Source organism: Mustela nivalis (genome assembly GCF_964662115.1).
Source record: "Mustela nivalis genome assembly, contig: HAP1_SCAFFOLD_688, whole genome shotgun sequence".
Classification (NCBI taxonomy): domain Eukaryota; kingdom Metazoa; phylum Chordata; class Mammalia; order Carnivora; family Mustelidae; genus Mustela; species Mustela nivalis.
In genome coordinates, this window is record NW_028135975.1 from 365558 (window position 1) to 381303 (window position 15746).

The 15746-nt window shown below is 45.8% G+C and overlaps 1 protein-coding gene across 5 annotated transcripts in view; it reads left to right on the forward strand.

Annotated features, from left to right (window-relative positions):
• The window catches only part of LOC309857393 (mitochondrial ornithine transporter 1-like), a 58539-nt gene extending 43490 nt beyond the window's left edge, over positions 1–15049 (forward strand). For 2 of the 5 annotated variants that reach the window (XR_014307680.1, XM_082750107.1), the window contains 5 exons: positions 3986–4362; positions 7241–7410; positions 8361–8519; positions 9590–9745; positions 14309–14740. Coding sequence is in view for 4 of the 5 variants with exons in the window: in XM_082750107.1 (XP_082606233.1) it covers positions 4157–4362; positions 7241–7361 (327 nt within the window). In the remaining variant the exon portion in view is untranslated. Of the gene's footprint in view, positions 1–3985; positions 4363–5102; positions 6756–7240; positions 7411–8360; positions 8520–9589; positions 9746–14308; positions 14741–14874 lie in introns of those variants that run through there. The other 3 variants (XM_082750108.1, XM_082750110.1, XM_082750109.1) reach the window with 3 other exon arrangements.
• Positions 15050–15746: the final 697 nt, after the last annotated feature.

Below are 15746 nucleotides of genomic sequence, written 5' to 3' on the forward strand. Positions count from 1 at the left end.
TCCTCTTCTAACTCTGAGCCGTCTTCCTATTGAGGGTTTGTTTTTCCTTCCAACTGAAGATCCTTCCTCCTGAGTCTCTAAGATCTTCAGCTCCTCTGGCTCAGCAACCTTTACCTCTTTAACAAATAGCTCAAGCCATCACCAGTTTCCTCCTCAGTTCCATGCTTTGAGCTTATTAGTTTTATCTACTTTTTCTTGAATTTGTATCTTCCTCCTTCCTTTTTTCATTTTGTGGGAGTGTATCTTTCAGTAATTCTTTCATAAATGATTTCTGGCTGGTAAATTTGATGCGGCTTTACATATCTGAAAAGGTCCTTCACCACCCTTAAGGCCTAAATTCTCATTTAACTGGATATAGAATTTAAATTCAAAATCACTTTCCCTTAGAATGTTGAAGACATTAACTCCATTGCTTACTAATATTCAGTGTTGCTGATGAAAAGTCTGCTGCCAATGCAAGTCTTGCTCCTTCAGCTTCTCTGGAGGTTTGTAGAATATTTGCTTTATTCTTTAAACTGAGAGGGATATTTTCCCCATCTTTGCTTTGACCAGTTCGTCCTCTGCAATGTCTCTCTTCTCTCCTGTTTCTTCTGTAGGATGCTCTGTCTCTGCGTCCATCAACTGTATTGCTTATGGCTTCTTCCCCACTTCCCATGAGTTTGTGTTTTTGTGATCCATCATGGGGTAATTCCTTGCCTTGGTTTGTCTTGTATGCTTTAGCTTCATCTAATTTGCTAGTTACTTTTTTTCTTCTAAAAATCAAATTTTCAATATCCTCAACTATTTTAGAGTGTGCTGCTTCTGTTTTCTTAATCCTTTTTTTTATGTGACTATATCTTTTATTTGTTACTACTCCTTTTTGGTACAAGAATTCTTTGGATTTTTCATTCTAAAATTTCCTTCAGGTCCTATTTTAAAAAGGATTTTAAGTTATTTACTTGAAAAAGTGAATGAGCACAAGTGTAAGTGCAAACAGTGGGGGGAGAGGCAAGAGGGGCAGAGAGAGAGAGGGAGAAGCAGGCTATCTGCTGAGCAGGGAGTCCGATGTGGGCTTCGATCCCAGGACCCTGAGGTCATGACCTGAGCTGAAGGCAGATGCTTAACTGAGTCACCTAGTCTCCCCTCCTTCATGTCATTTTTAAGAAATTGTCTTATCTTTTCAACCACTAAGTCCAGGTTTTCTATCAAGCCTTTAAACTTCTTCATGACAACTACTGACGTGTCTCTGCATTTTCAGTCTAATACCTGAGCCATCTTTTGGTCACTTTCTGTCAACCGAATTCTTTCCCTATGGTGATATTTTCCTATTTCTTTGTGAAAGTCTAGTAATTCCTTCCTTCCTCTCAACATTTTACTTTTAAGCAATCTTTTTTCCCAATGTAGGGCTCGAACTCACAACCCTGGGATCCAGAGTTGCATGCTCTTTTGACAGCCAACCAGGCATGCCAAGTCTAGCAATTTCTGACTGCACATGAGACATTGTTGATAAGTATTCAAAACAGAAGTATTTTATTTTTCTGAAGAGTAATTTTTATTTTTTCCGGCCCGCTCAACTCTCCCAAACTAAAAAATATTATATACATCTATATATACATATCATCCAGTGAGAGTCTTCATCTTCAAGGAAGTTATTTGCAGAGCAGTATTTGTCTTCAGCACAACTGTGTCTCAGTGCCTCAAAAAGGGATCCAGCCTGAGGACACATACACACGCACGCGTGTCCCTGCGCCAAAGGCTTTGTAGTATATCTAGAAATCTGGGATTGCAATAGCTCTATCTTTGTTGTTCTTTCTCGAGATTGCTTTGGCTACTCAACAACATTTGTGCTTCCATACAAATTTTAGGATTATTTGTCTATTCTTTGAAAAATGCTGCTGGTATTTTGGTAGGGATTGCACTGAATCCATTGATTTGCTTTGGGTAGCATGGACATTTTAACAATGTTTGTTCTTCTAATTCATAATCATGGTACAATGTTCCATTTGTGCTGTCTTCAATCTCTTTCTCATTGCTGTATAACTTGCAGAGAACAGGTCTTTACCTCCTTGGTTAAGTTTATTCCTAAGTCTTTTATTCTTTTTGTTGCAATTATAAGTGGGATTGTCTTCTTAATGTCTTTTTCTGCTACTTTGTTATTAGTGTAAAAGAATGCAGCAGATTTCTGTATATTTTGTATCCTCCAAATTACTTCATTTATCAGTATTTATTTATTTGACAGAGAGAGACACGTGGCAAGAGAGGTAACACAGCAGGGGGAATGGGAGGGGAAGAAGCAGGCTTCCCTGCTGAGCAGAGAGCCTGATATGGGGCTGGATCCCAGGACCCTGGGGTCATGACCTGAGCCGAAGTCAGATGCTTAATGACTGAGGCACCCAGGCACCCTCTTCATTTATCAGCTCTAATAGTTTTTGTTTTTGTTGTTGTTGTTTGTGAAGTCTTCTTTTTGTGAAGTTCTTTTTTGTGAAGTTTTATTTAAAGTAGACTTCATGTTCACTGTGGTGCACAATGAGGTGCTTGAATTCATGACCATGAGCGTAAGACCTGAGCTGATATCAAGAGTTGGATGCTTAACCAGCTGAGCCACCTGGTGCCCCTAAGGTTTTCTGTATGTACTATCATGTCCTGTGCAGATAGTGACAGCATAACTTCTTCCTCACCAATTTGAATGTGCCGCTTCCAGTTGGCGACAAGAGAAGAATTAGGCACAAACAAGTCACTGCAAAAGATTGGGAGCAGGGGACAGCAGTGGAAAAGGACTGCTGCCCCGAGCAACTCCACAGTCTCACTTTTATTGGATAGAAAACAATAGCCAATAGGATTGATGAAGGTCAAACGTTAATCTTGTCTTGCAGACAAGCAAGAAGGAGGGTAAAGTTTATAGTTAACCAAGCACATTCATAGGACTCCTCTAACTAACAACGGGCGCTTCTGGGAAGAGAAAGGAGCGACAAGGGATAAGGGAAGCAGGCGTTTTCGTGCCACCCTGAGCTGACTGGGCGTTCCCGGATACTAGGCTTCCCTGAAGCAGGCGGCATTCAGCCCTGGGCGGGCCGGGCGTTTCCAGCTGCCCGGCTTTGGTGAAGGGGCGGCCTTCCACCCTGAGCGAGCCGGGCATCCCAGCTGCCCAGCTTCATGGTCGTATATCGTCCTTCTCCCCAAAGACCTGTTGTCAGTATATGTATTTCTTAAGGCCATATCTAAATGTGCTTGGTAACTAGTAAAATCCTCCAGGGGTTACAGTTTAAGTAACAAATTGTTCTGAGGGGCAGCAGCATGAATGCCTTGTATTTCTCGTGTGATTCCTGTGGCTAGGACTTCTAGTACCATGTTAAATAAGTGGTGAATATGGACATCTCTGTCTTGTCTCTAATCATAGAGGGAGAACTGTCAGCTTTTCACCATTGAGTATGATGTTAGCTGTGGGTTTATTATGCTGAGTTGTGTTCCCTCTAAACCTACTCTGCTGAAATCCATCCATTTCATGGTGTACTTTGTCAGATGCTTCTCTGTATTTGAAATGATCATATGGCTTTTGTCCTCTTGCTAATTGGTGCATTCCACTGATCAATTTCAGAATATTGAAACCACCCTTGCATCCTTGGAATAAAGCCTGCTTGATCTTGCTGAAGGATTTTTTTTCCTGTATTGTTGAATGTCATTCGCTGTTATTTTATTGAGGGGAATTTTTGCAGCTGTGTTCATCAGACAAGTTAGCTTGTAATTTTTTTTCTACTATCTTCACTTTTGAGGTCAGGGTAGTGCTGGCCTCCTAGAATGAATTTGGAAGTTTACTATTTTTTTTGGAATGGTGTTTGAAAGATAGGGATTAACTCTCCTTTGTGTTTGATAGAATTCACTTGTGAATCCATCTAGTCCAATTTCGTTTGTTGGGAGGTTTTTGTTTTGTTTTTTGATTACTGATTCAATGTCATTACTAGTAATTAGTTTCTTCAAATTTTTTTCTTTTACTTTATTTTTCCTTTAGATTTTATCTATTTACTGAGCATAAGCAGGGGGATCAGCAGACAGAGGGAGAGGGAGAAGCTGTCTCCCCACTGAGCAGCAGCCCAATGAGGGGTTCGACCCAACCGTGGGATCAGGACCTGAACTATCCAGGTGCCTGACGGGGCACCTCTTTGACACCTTGAAAGTGAAGATGCAGACGTTCCCTGACCTGTACCGGGGCCTCACCGACTGCTGCCTGAAGACCTGCTCCCAGGTGGGCTTCCGTGGCTTCTACAAGGGGACCAACCCAGCGCTGATCGCCAACATTGCTGAGAACTCGGTCCTCTTCATGTGCTACGGCTTCTGCCAACAGGTGGTGCGGAAGGTGGTTGGATTGGAGAAGCAGGCCAGGCTGAGGTGATTTGTGGGTACTAACAATTTCTTCCTTTGTTTATAAAGAAAACGTTGTTGCCCAGTCAAAATTTGTATGATACCTTATGGGAAGAGTGTTTCCTTTTTTAAAATAACCACATTGTTTCTGATTGTGAAGTTGTCATGTAAAACTTGCAGAATGCTGGTCAGTAATGCACCGTGAATAAGGAGGTGCCCTTACATTCTGCTGTTCTTCAGGAAGATGCTTTTCAGATGCCCTGGTGGTACTGCTTCTCTTGTGGGCACCAGGGCTGGACGGGAGCCACAGGTGCAACTTGTGAGCCGAGCTTTGGGTTCCCCTTCATCAGAGTGCAGAGGACTGGAAGAAGCTGCCTGAGCCAGACAGGCTGGAGAGCAACTTGGAATTTTAGGAGGAGCTGGAAGCATCTGTGAAGATGCGGATGGACTGACTCTTTGGCCAAGTCAGCCCAAACATCAGACTTCGGCTTGTGCTGCGTCCTCCCTTGCATATTTATTTACACAGAGACCATAGAGGATTCAGGAACCACTGGCATGTGTAGCCCTTCCTTTTTTGAACGTTGATTTATTTTAAGTCATTGAAAATTGTATCAGGTTCATGGTTGGGCAGATAGCTGTATGGGTTGTTTCGGTAGGAACTGGAAACCCATTTGCAACTCCGGTCCACCCGACTGTAGGCCCCTTTTGTGCAGAAGTGTTCTCTGGAGACGCCTAGTGATCTCAAAGACATGCCCTTTTGTTCGCAGGAGTTTTGTCTTCATGGATGGAACGTGTTTTTTAATAGCTTGGGACTGGGTGGAATGACCCAGGGAGATAGCATCTATAGAGGGCTGCACATGGATTCCAGGACCTTCCACACAGAAGGGGTCATGAAGAGGAGGAGGAAGTAAAGAAATAAGCAGGAGAGAAACCAGGAGAGTGTGGGATCTCATGCTAGAGACTGACAGAAAGAACACTGTAGCGACTGTCACTCTTCCTGCTAGAGGGGGACACTTTCTCTGGGACAAGATGGGACATTTAGGTCCCCTGCGACATTCCCAGAGGAGGATGCCTTATGGAGAAGATGGAGGTAGGAAGCAGCCACATGAGGTCCTGGAGGAAGTCCTCCAGCCAAGAAGCCATTCTGTTTCATGTGGTCTCACCCCGTACCCTCCTCTCCCGTCCTGGTGAGGCAGGAGGGAGCTGCGTCTTCATCCCACAGAACGAACAGTGTTTGCTTATTACCTGGCAGGGAATGGCCACCTTAGAGTTGATGGAGCTGGAGCACCCACACCTGTTCTGTTTTGTTCATCCCTCCTCATGATCTGTGAGAGCAGCAGAGCCCCTACTGTTCTGTTTAAAGGTGGGGACTCCCATTTGCAGATACTGGCTTAGGACCCTATTACTTGAGCTCATAACTGAGCACAAGACCGAGTCCCCGTCCAGTACTCTTGCCGTAAGACCAGAGTCGGGGATCTGGACTGTGTTAGGATTCAGGTCTAGAGGAAGACCTGGTCAGTAGAGGCAATGAAAGGAAAGCCCTGCTTGGAAGAGCCTACGATGAATTTCAGCAATGATACCGTAAATATTTGCATGTCCTTGGCTTGAATGCCTCCTCGAGTTCAGTTCTCTTTTGACCTTTGTCCACATGGGGTCCTAAGAGCAGGAGGGTTCAGTTACATGTTTGTTGAATGGGAGATAAGCAGCCGATTCTTACCAAATCCCATCCTGTGTCCGCTGTGGTTTCAGTTCTGGGTCTAACACCTCTCCTGCAGGTGCAGCCTGGGGCCCCACGTGCCTCACTGGGCGCCCAGGTAGGGGAAAGGACTCAGAGTCCACTGCAGGTGTGCTTTGACTTTGATGTTGCACTAGAACAGCGTGCTCATACTCAGGCCCCCGACTCTTAGGCTGAAGGGCTTCCACACCGATCGATGCCATCTTTGTTCCCACAAACCTGGCCGTTCTGGCTGCTGGTCAGCAAATTGATGAAGGGTGCCCGAGGGAAATGAAGCCTGGATCTGCAGGCTGGCTGAAAGACTGCAGAAGCCACCTGAAGCTTTGGTCTTGACAGTCCGCTGGGTACGTGTGAACCATGTTGGACAGTTTCCATTCGCTAGAACCTGAGCACCAGCAGAGTTGCATGTCACTGGGTAATGGCCTCATACCCGATTCTCTGAAATGAGAAGCAAGTCTGGAACACAAGCAGGGTCTCCCTCCTGGAAGAAAGCCTCGCTCCCCACCAACTCTTCTGGAAGCAGACAGGCTTGGGCCTGCCCTCCGTCTACCCATGGCCCCGATGCCAGGTCACCGGGGACCAGAAGGTTGGGGCTGAGATTGGAGGCGTCCCTTGATTTTCTCTTCCTGTCTGATGTCCGTTTGTGTGACGGTTTAAAAGAACCCCGGACAGTTGCTTGTGCTCGGTCTGTAAGGCTTTTGCTCACGGTTTGGGGAAAGCTTGGGAGGGGATCTCCGTAGCTGGGGAGAGGGTTGCCTCACGGGGGTGTGGTGTCCTGGTGGTTAGGTGACGCAGGCTGCTGGCTTAATAGGTGAGAGTCAGGGAGCCAGTCATCCTGTGAGCAGCTCACTCTTCCTGCCCAGTCCCGGGTGCCAGCAGAGCTCTTGTGACCGAACACAAGTCTCTATCAATACACACTTTAATGATATTTCCTAGCTGTTGGATAGTTCAGGTGAGAACAGTTGTCCTAAAGTAATAGGATCTGTGCTTCTCTGAGATTTCCTACCTGCAGAAGCCTCATTTTCAGAATTTGGGCCCCTGAGTTTCTAGAATCAGCCATTCCCTGCCTGCCCAGGGTTTAGCCAAGCCTGCCACAGGGGTGGAAGTGCCAGCCTCATCCCCAGCCCCCCATTTCCCCTGCCCTAAGCACAGCTCCCTGTCTCCCTGCAGCACAGTCTGGTCCATGGGGAAGAGCGTCCTCAGGAAGGACTGCCCCTTGGGCTTCTACCACGGCCTCTCCAGCACCTTACTCCGAGAGGTGCCCGGCTATTTCCTCTTCTTTGGTGGCTGAGAGCTGAGCAGGTCGTTTTTTGCATCAGGAAGATGGAAGGATGAGCTAGGTAAGCATTTGGCTGGGCTGGGCCGGGCCGGGCCCCACACTGGCCTGCTTATTGCAGAGGCTGTGGGGGTCTGCTAGGCACGGAGGTTTCTGGAGGTTTGGAAAGGACCTTGGCACCTTCCTCTGGGTGAACTCATGTCCTTGCTACGAGGGTGAAGCTGTGCATCCCAGACTTCTTTACTGGAGTAACATTTTAGGGGAGAATATAGAAATTACTTTCCTGTTGGAAATCACCTGTAAAGCATTTTGCAATAAGCATAAAACTTGGTAACAAATCTTGAGTGTGTTTCCAGAGGACTGAAAAGTGTCATTCTTTCTAGCTTGTCCTGTGTACCTGCTTGACGCAATCATGTCAATGTTTGGCTTGCATGAATGATTACTTGTTAATTCTGAAACACATCACTTCAGTGTTTTTGGCTTATTCTGGGGTTAGGCACGCTCCCAGGCTTAACTGTCGTGTTTAATAAGACAACTTTGTCTTTCATGGTAAAGGAAGAATCAGGGCTGTGGGGCATTAACATAATGAAATACTGCAGACTGAGAGTGTTGGAAAAAACGTGACCCGTGTTTCAGTGGCCACTGTTCTCATTCCCATGGGGTGGGGGGCGGGTTGCCATGTTGCTGGGGGCCTGCTGGTTCTGTGTGGGCCAGTCCTTCGGAGGGCAGGCCAGCAGGGCCACAGCGCCACAGTGACCAGCACTGATCTGGTCCTGTGATGAGGGGCAGACCCAGAGTGCCACATGGAACCTTGTGTCCTCTGAGCAGAGAGCCCAAAGGGGGCTCTATCCCTGAGATCAGGACCTGAGCTGAAGGCAGATGCCTTACTGACTGAACCACAGGTGCCCGAAGTATCAGCATTTTTATTTGCATCTACCTGCACCCACTACCACCTTGACCTCTGGAAATGCTGTCCTTGAGACAAAAATGCTGTTGGCTGCTTTCCTCCTCCAGGCCCTGTCCCTTTGATGTTAAGCGGTGGAGTTGGTGGGATCTGCCTCTGGCTTGCTGTATACCCAATGGATTGCGTCAAATCCAGAATTCAAGTTCTTTCCGTGTCTGGAAAACAGGCAGGATTTATCGGAACCTTTATAAGCATTGTGAAAAATGAAGGTGAGTCTGCTCATTGCAGAAATGGAGTGGGTATGTCTAGACCGGTCATTTCGCTGTAACCCTCGTGGAGGTCGATCACGTGTGTGTGGTTGCTCTCTTCCCCTGCCCCCTGTCCTTCTTCTAGCGCCCCTGCCTTCGCTTGCTTCCATCCTCAAGAATGTTTGCTGTCCTTGTTCCTCACTTCTGGGCCAGGATTCTTTGTTCTAAATAGCCCGGAGGGAACTTTAAAACTCCAGATTGTGCCTAAGGGGACAAATGCTTGGAATTCAGCACCCCTTGTTCCATAGAGTATAGATAGTATCAGAAAAGGATCTCTAACAGAACCACTAAAGGACTTAAAAGAACATGCTGCAAGTCCATAATGCTCAGACTTCCTGAAGGTGATTGGCTCTGAATTTTGAGAGTTAACGTAGGAGTATCAAGATTTTCTAGGAGATGTTTGTATAATGCCCGGATCGTGCCTCTGGTGAGTAGAGACCTGTCCTTTCAGCATCCGCTCTACATCTTTCACCTCAGGATGTGAACTTCTCGGGCTTGATTTTCCGAGAGAGCGGTCACAGGGTGTGGAAACGGTTCAGTTCATACTCCAGAGTTGCATAAAGCCTCAAAGTTGTGCAGAGCCCTTATGCCTCCCTCATCCACTTGGATCTTCATAACAGTCTGGGCAGTGCCAGCTGTGGACACAGGACTGTGCTTTTGGCCCAGTGTCTTGTGATCCTTGTCCTCCCGAATGAATCTGTGAGGCTGCTGCCCTCCTGTGTTCTGGGGCTGCTTCTCTCTGCCCAGGTGAGGCCTCGTGCTGCCTGGTCCATGTACCAGGAGTGAGTCCGGGACTCGTGTGTGGTACCTGAGCGTCGCCAAGATTTGCTGGAACACTGGATGCCTGGCCTCGTTGCCGTGAGCCTCCATCCTTCCCGTTCGTCCAGGGACACCTGGACAGAAGCCTTCCGTCCCTTGTCGGCATTCAGTGTGTTGTCTGGATCTGTCGGTGTCCAGCCCTGGGCTCTGCGGCTTCACAGGGTCTCTCTGAGAAGGGGCGTCTCAGTCTTTGATCACTTCTTGTCTTCTAGGAATAACGGCCTTATATTCTGGACTGAAACCCACAATGATCCGAGCGTTCCCTGCCAATGGGGCGCTCTTTTTGGCCTACGAATACAGCAGGAAGCTGATGATGAGCCAGTTCGAAGCCTACTGAAGTGTCCTGGCGAAACGAGGTCCAAGTCTAGGCACGTGACCATGACAGTTCCTCTCAGGGTTTCATGGAGTACAAGACCAATGGGGAATTAGTTTGGTTTCATAGGAGTTCTATTTTTTTGGTCTTCCCTTATACTCTAAATCTTAAACTTTGTGAAAAGGGCCTCCATTTTATCCTATTAATTTCTGCCCATAATCGTACTGAAATTGAACTCAGTTGCTGCTCTTGGATTTGGTGGGACATTTAGGGTGAGCCGCCGGCTTTGCACAGGATCTGAAAGGCTAAATATAGTTCGTTCAGGACTTTTCGTAAACCTGTATGTGTCCGTGCAGCTTGCATCGTTACATGTTAGTAAGGCGTCATTTGGTTCCATGTTTAATTCTCAGATCTCACCAGAAAAACTCTGAGGTAACCATGTTTCATGAAGATGACTATGAGTGATTCCTTACTCTAGATGTAGGCTCTCATTTAGAACCTTAGTACATGCACTGTGTGCTATGTGGCTGAAGTTCAGTTTTTCTGTGGTGCTTGACAACTGAAATATCTGTGTAGATTTTGTAGAGGAGAACATATCCGCAAACTGGTGTGGCTTCCATGTTCACGATTTAAGTTAGGAGTAAGCCTCTTGGACTTTCCCAAGATGTTGTACTGTTAAAATAGTGCCATTCACTTCCTAGGTGGGATCATCTTGACCCCTGACACATTGTGAGGTGTGGTGAGAGCAGCACGCCCCTCACCTGTGCCAGCTCCCCTTCTCTCCCAAAGAACTCCCCCTCTGCTGGGCCTTAGGTTGAGGGAGGTGCTGAGGGGAGGGGGCCCTGCTGCTGTGTTTTGTGAAGGCCCCTGACCGCCAGCAGGCCTGCTTCTTCCGTCTCTGGGTCCTGGCCTGGGTAGGATTGCAGATTATTTCTTTGGACCTTTTTTGGCCTGCTGATGCACTTTGGCCCACTCACTCACTCACTGCCTCCACCGACCAGAAACCCTTCCCGGGAGCAGAGTGCCAAAGCCAAGAGAAGCCCTTGTTCCCTGTCTGGTGACTGAAGGAGAGTGCTTGTGGGCAAGGTTCTCTTTCAGATGGAACTGGACAGAACCGAGGGCTTGTCCTCCACAGTGAGTGATGTTTGGGGTGACCCCTTTGTTTACATTTATCTCAGGATCGCTAACTGCCATGTTTCTTATTGGGTTGGAGCCTTTTACATTTGGTACTGGCAGTCCGTGGATTTTCAGGACTGTATATAGGGGGTGACTTTACAAAGCAATGAAACAAGCCAAGTAATTTTATTTAGCTATGCCATACGAATGCACTAACCACCACCACAAAACTCCAGGTCACCTGGTGGAAGAGGGTCCCTTCTTGTCCCCACTTAGGCAAGCCTCGTCACACTGTGCTGCTCCAAGACCAGCTAGGGCTCTCTCAGAAACCAGTGTTCTTAAGCAGGCTGACTCTGCTAACATCTGTCCCGTGTGTGTCTGTCCTTGTTGGCACAGTGTCCCCCTCGAGTGAAACCTCTGGTTTCCTGAAGCTTTTTGTTCTCTGCAGAGGCTCTGTGCTAACTCTAGCCCACGTGCCAGAAGCCAGAGGGTCGGGGCAGTGAGCAGCTGCTCTTTCTGTATACTGCAGCTGTGCAAGTTGGCCCACCAGCAGCATTCTTCTTCTGCCTGGTTGTGTGGATGGGGTTGATGTAGCAGGAAACTGTTCTATTTTTTAAAAATAGCTATATTTCCTATTATGTTTTGGATAATTCTATTCCAGGGTAGTCCGATCTATTTGAAAACAAAACAAAACAAAACAGTATCATTCTGATGTACCATGATGTAAGATTCTCGAGTTGTTCAAGGAAGTATTTATGTCAGGATGTAAGGAGGCAAGCCTGTAAATTGTCCTTATGTGAGCAAAAGCATAAGAGTGTAGCAACTCAATGGCCAGGAATTTGGATGCATCTTGGAGGGTTAGGGAAGAGGAACCCTAACTGTAATCTTCTTTCAAAAAGCAAGTCTTGAAAATTGGGGTTTTCTCCTTAGTGCCAGCTAAGTATCTACCCCCCACCCCTGCCCCCTGTCCATAAGTCTGCCACCTGGTCTGCCCCTCTGGCTTATGGCTGCGTGCATGTTCAAGGGAACAGTACAAACTGTTTAGCGGCAACATGTGTTTCTGTAACACGAATTACAGCAAGTAATGTAGTCAGAGCTTTTCCTAAAGAGCCTTTACATGGGCTGTTGCACTGGTAGCTGAGACCCTTTGAGGGCTATTTGGAGGGAAAAAGAGCACCTGCATCCAGGCATGTTCATAAATAAGGATATTTTATTTATATAATATATAAATATATAAGCATATACATAATGACGTTAAGGTACTTAGAATAAAACAACATACAGCAACGTAGAGCATAGGATTCCCTGTGGACACTGGACTAACCAGTGTTTATAGTGAAAAGATGATCTTCACAGAGTTCCCTACATTTAAGTGAAGTTGGCTGGGAGCAGAGTCTGTGTCAGGGGCTGTACTTTAATAGGCAGACATTTACTTTGACTTCACGGTGATGTTACAAAGAGAAAGAATCTGCTGTAATGTCTGCTTATGTTTACCCAGATTCTCTTGTCCTCCAAGGACTGCCTGTGTAATTGAACCTTGTATCACAAGCTCAGCAGGGACTGTTTATGGGAACGTTCCTATGGGCTCAAGCCTCGTACTTTGCCAATCGGAGGTTTGTTAAATAGCTTAGAAATGACTAAGTAGCAGGGACTACTTACCCAAAAATACATAATAAACCTCATGCAATATTGTGAGGAATCATTTTAAATGTTATTTTGAACTCTTAACTTTGGCACACAGTCCCCAGGAACAGTAGTTCTCTCAACTCTGGCATACATCCTTCAGGAAAGAAAAAGGACCACTAACCTTTTATAATGTATATACTTAAGGTGTCAAAAATGTGTATGTAAATGTACTGTAAGTATACATGCAAGGAAGGACGGTTAGGAGACCTAAATGTGTGGCAGGGATGGTGGAGAACAGGATTCTAGTATCTCACTTCATCAAAATACAGCTCGACTGCAAACTCCTCATGGTAGATTTTCCATGTTTTTTTTTTTTCATGGGGATTATCGATTTCATTTCGTGGAAGGTAAAGCCTAGGAAAGAAGAAACATGTTTCAAGCACAGAAGGCCAACCAGGGTTAGTCTTAGTCCCTCTCCTGTGCCTCCGTTGGCACATACAAGTGGAAGGGCTTGGTAACATCTGGGATGGCCAATGTTGGGGCAGTCAGTAAGGCTGTTTGTAATTCCCGAAATGCTCCTTCTGCCTCAGCTGTCCACTCTACCATAGTGAGTCCTCCCTTAGCCAGTTCACAGAGAGGTCGCACCATCTCCATGCACCGCGGTATCCACAGCTTGCAGCAGCCCACCGTCCCAAGGAACTCCCTCATGGAGACCGAAGCCTAAATAAGTGGCGTGGCTCTGACAGAGCTGTGTTTGTATTGCTGACACCCGATATCCTTTTCCCTGCAGAGTCTGCAAGAGAGCTCTTGTCCCCCACAAGCAAGACCCATAGTCCTCAGTGGCTATTTCTACTATTCCCACTAACTCAGTCCTCCTTCAAGTACTAGAGAACTAGAATTCTAGAGAACTTCCAGACTCAGGAACGAATTTTTAGATAGGGAAGAAGTTTCTCTGGAATAATAATCTTTAGTTAATAATAAAAAAAAAAAGATTTCCCAGTTTAGTCACTAGAAAGTTATTTTGAAATGGGAGACTATTGATTTTGTTTTTTAAAGATTTTATTTATTTGACAGAGATCACAAGTAGGCAGAAAGGCATGCAGAGAGAGAGAGAGAAGCAGGCTCCCTGCCAAGCAGAGAGCAGAGAGCCAGATGTGGGGCTGGATCCCCAGACCCTGGGATCGTGACCTGAGCTGAAAACTCCCAACAACTAACAGTATTGATCAAGTTAAAGTTTGTGCCCCCCTCCATCCCCTGCTTGCTCCATGTTATGGGAGAATCTGTTCAATAGTGAAATGGTATGTGTGTGGAAGCAAGTGACCTCGGTGGTTCCCATACCAGATGGCTCCCCTTTGATCCCTGAAGCCGGTCTGAACACTCGCTCAGTCAGTGGTCTGAAGCAGGAGCTCCACTACAAGTAGTACTGGCCTGAGCAGTGTTGCTTAATTTTGTGATTTTCAAGGGCCATGAGATGAAAACTCTCTCATGTGTGGGTATTCTTGTCATTAATACTGACAGTCAACTATCAGTGTAACTGCTGCTTGTAGAAATGGATGAGGTCTTTGGACATAAAGTGGCATTGGTCTCCGGTCAGCATGATGTAAACTAGGTTGGAGGACTATTGTCTAATGTATATAGAAAAAAAAACACCTTTCCTTAAATTTTGATAGGAATGGCAAGAAAAAGCCATTTCTTAAAGTCTCCTTTGTGTCGTGAGCGGAGGGTTATAGAGGTTAAGTGCTGTGTGTCTAAGGGCTCTAATTGTTCAACATATATAGAAAGGAGGGAAAAGGAGAAATTTTAATCTCTTTGGAATTAGTTTTTAGTATCATTTTTACTACGAAAGTTAACTTTTTTTTTTTTTTTTTAATTTTAGGATCTTCCTAAATATGACAACTGTCCATTTTTCTTTTGGTTCCATACATCTTTTGTACAAAATAACAGGTATGGCTCTAGTAGAAATGGCTTAATCTCCAAGATCTGTGTAAGGCAGAATGGCACTCCTGCCCTCAATTTATAGAAACCAAGAAATCCTCAAGTCCCCCATTCTTCATTATGTAAAATATAGGGTTAGTGTTGAGAACCACTGTGGCCTTATCCTCAAAGTCCATGGATTGTCATGCTGTTTCCGCATCAAGAATGATCTCTGAATGTTCACACGGAACTCAGAACCGTAACCCTAGCTAATGGGTGGATAAATGGAGAAGTTCAGTTTGCTTATTGCGGCTTCCTGGATTTATCATTTACACTTGGTCTCAGAGTGCAGCCATTACACATATAAATAAATGTGAATCATTGTTTCTATTAAGTTGGAATACTGTTTACATTTTTAAAAGGCCAACATGTTTGGAGGGTATGGTACTGCACTGCTGAAAAGTGAAATATTCCCTTTTCCTTCAGAATTTAAATGTCACTGTTGAACGTGTGTCATTTGATTTGCAGATGCCAGGACACACTACGAAGCTCAGTTTTAAAGTTGGCATTCACATTCAAAAAACAGTATGTGATTGGTCATGTTTTATTAAAAAGGTGCTTGCTGATGGTCTCATAGGCCTTGTCCATAGCCAACTACTGGATGGAGTGACCAAAGATTGGCCATGTTTCTGGAATGAAGGACTTTGGGGCTATCCTGAGTATTTCTTTGTAACTGATTGGCCCTTGCACAGTAGTGCAAGTGTGTGTGCAAGGATTTGTATACACGAGGAGCTCTGAAAGAGAACGCTGTGCAGACTGGGTGGTGTGGGGGAGGGAGAGGAAAGACATGGAACACATGAAACAGAAATGAGAGTGTTGAGTCCCAAGGGCCAGAAGGCACCCCGTCTACCTGGAATGGAGTCGGTAGGTCAAGTTACTGAAGGAAATAAGCTCAGGTCTCAGGTATGATAGGAAAATATCTTAAAAGGTTCAAGAGCCAGGAAATAAGAAAAATTGTGGAAGCATGGGGGTGGGGCAATTCCTATGTGACAAAGTGGCCCGACAGTTATCACCTATAACAGTGATTATAGCTCACAAAGCAACTTCACATACATTATCTAACCTAATCCTCACAACCCGGGAGATGTGGTTTTTATTTTGCAGATATACTGAGCCAAAGATACTGACTGGCTTTGACTAGAGGCACAGAGTGCATTGTTCTTCTGCTCCACTTACTGCTTTTCAAGTAGGAGCAGAGGAAGACCTGCATATTGCCGGTCTCTCGACACTGTATAGCATGAAGAGAAGGGACAGGTAGGGAGACCACTGTAGAAATCCAGGCATGAGCAAATGAGGTGCCGGACTGGGCGTGACAATGGGAACAGAAAGGAATGGAGAGA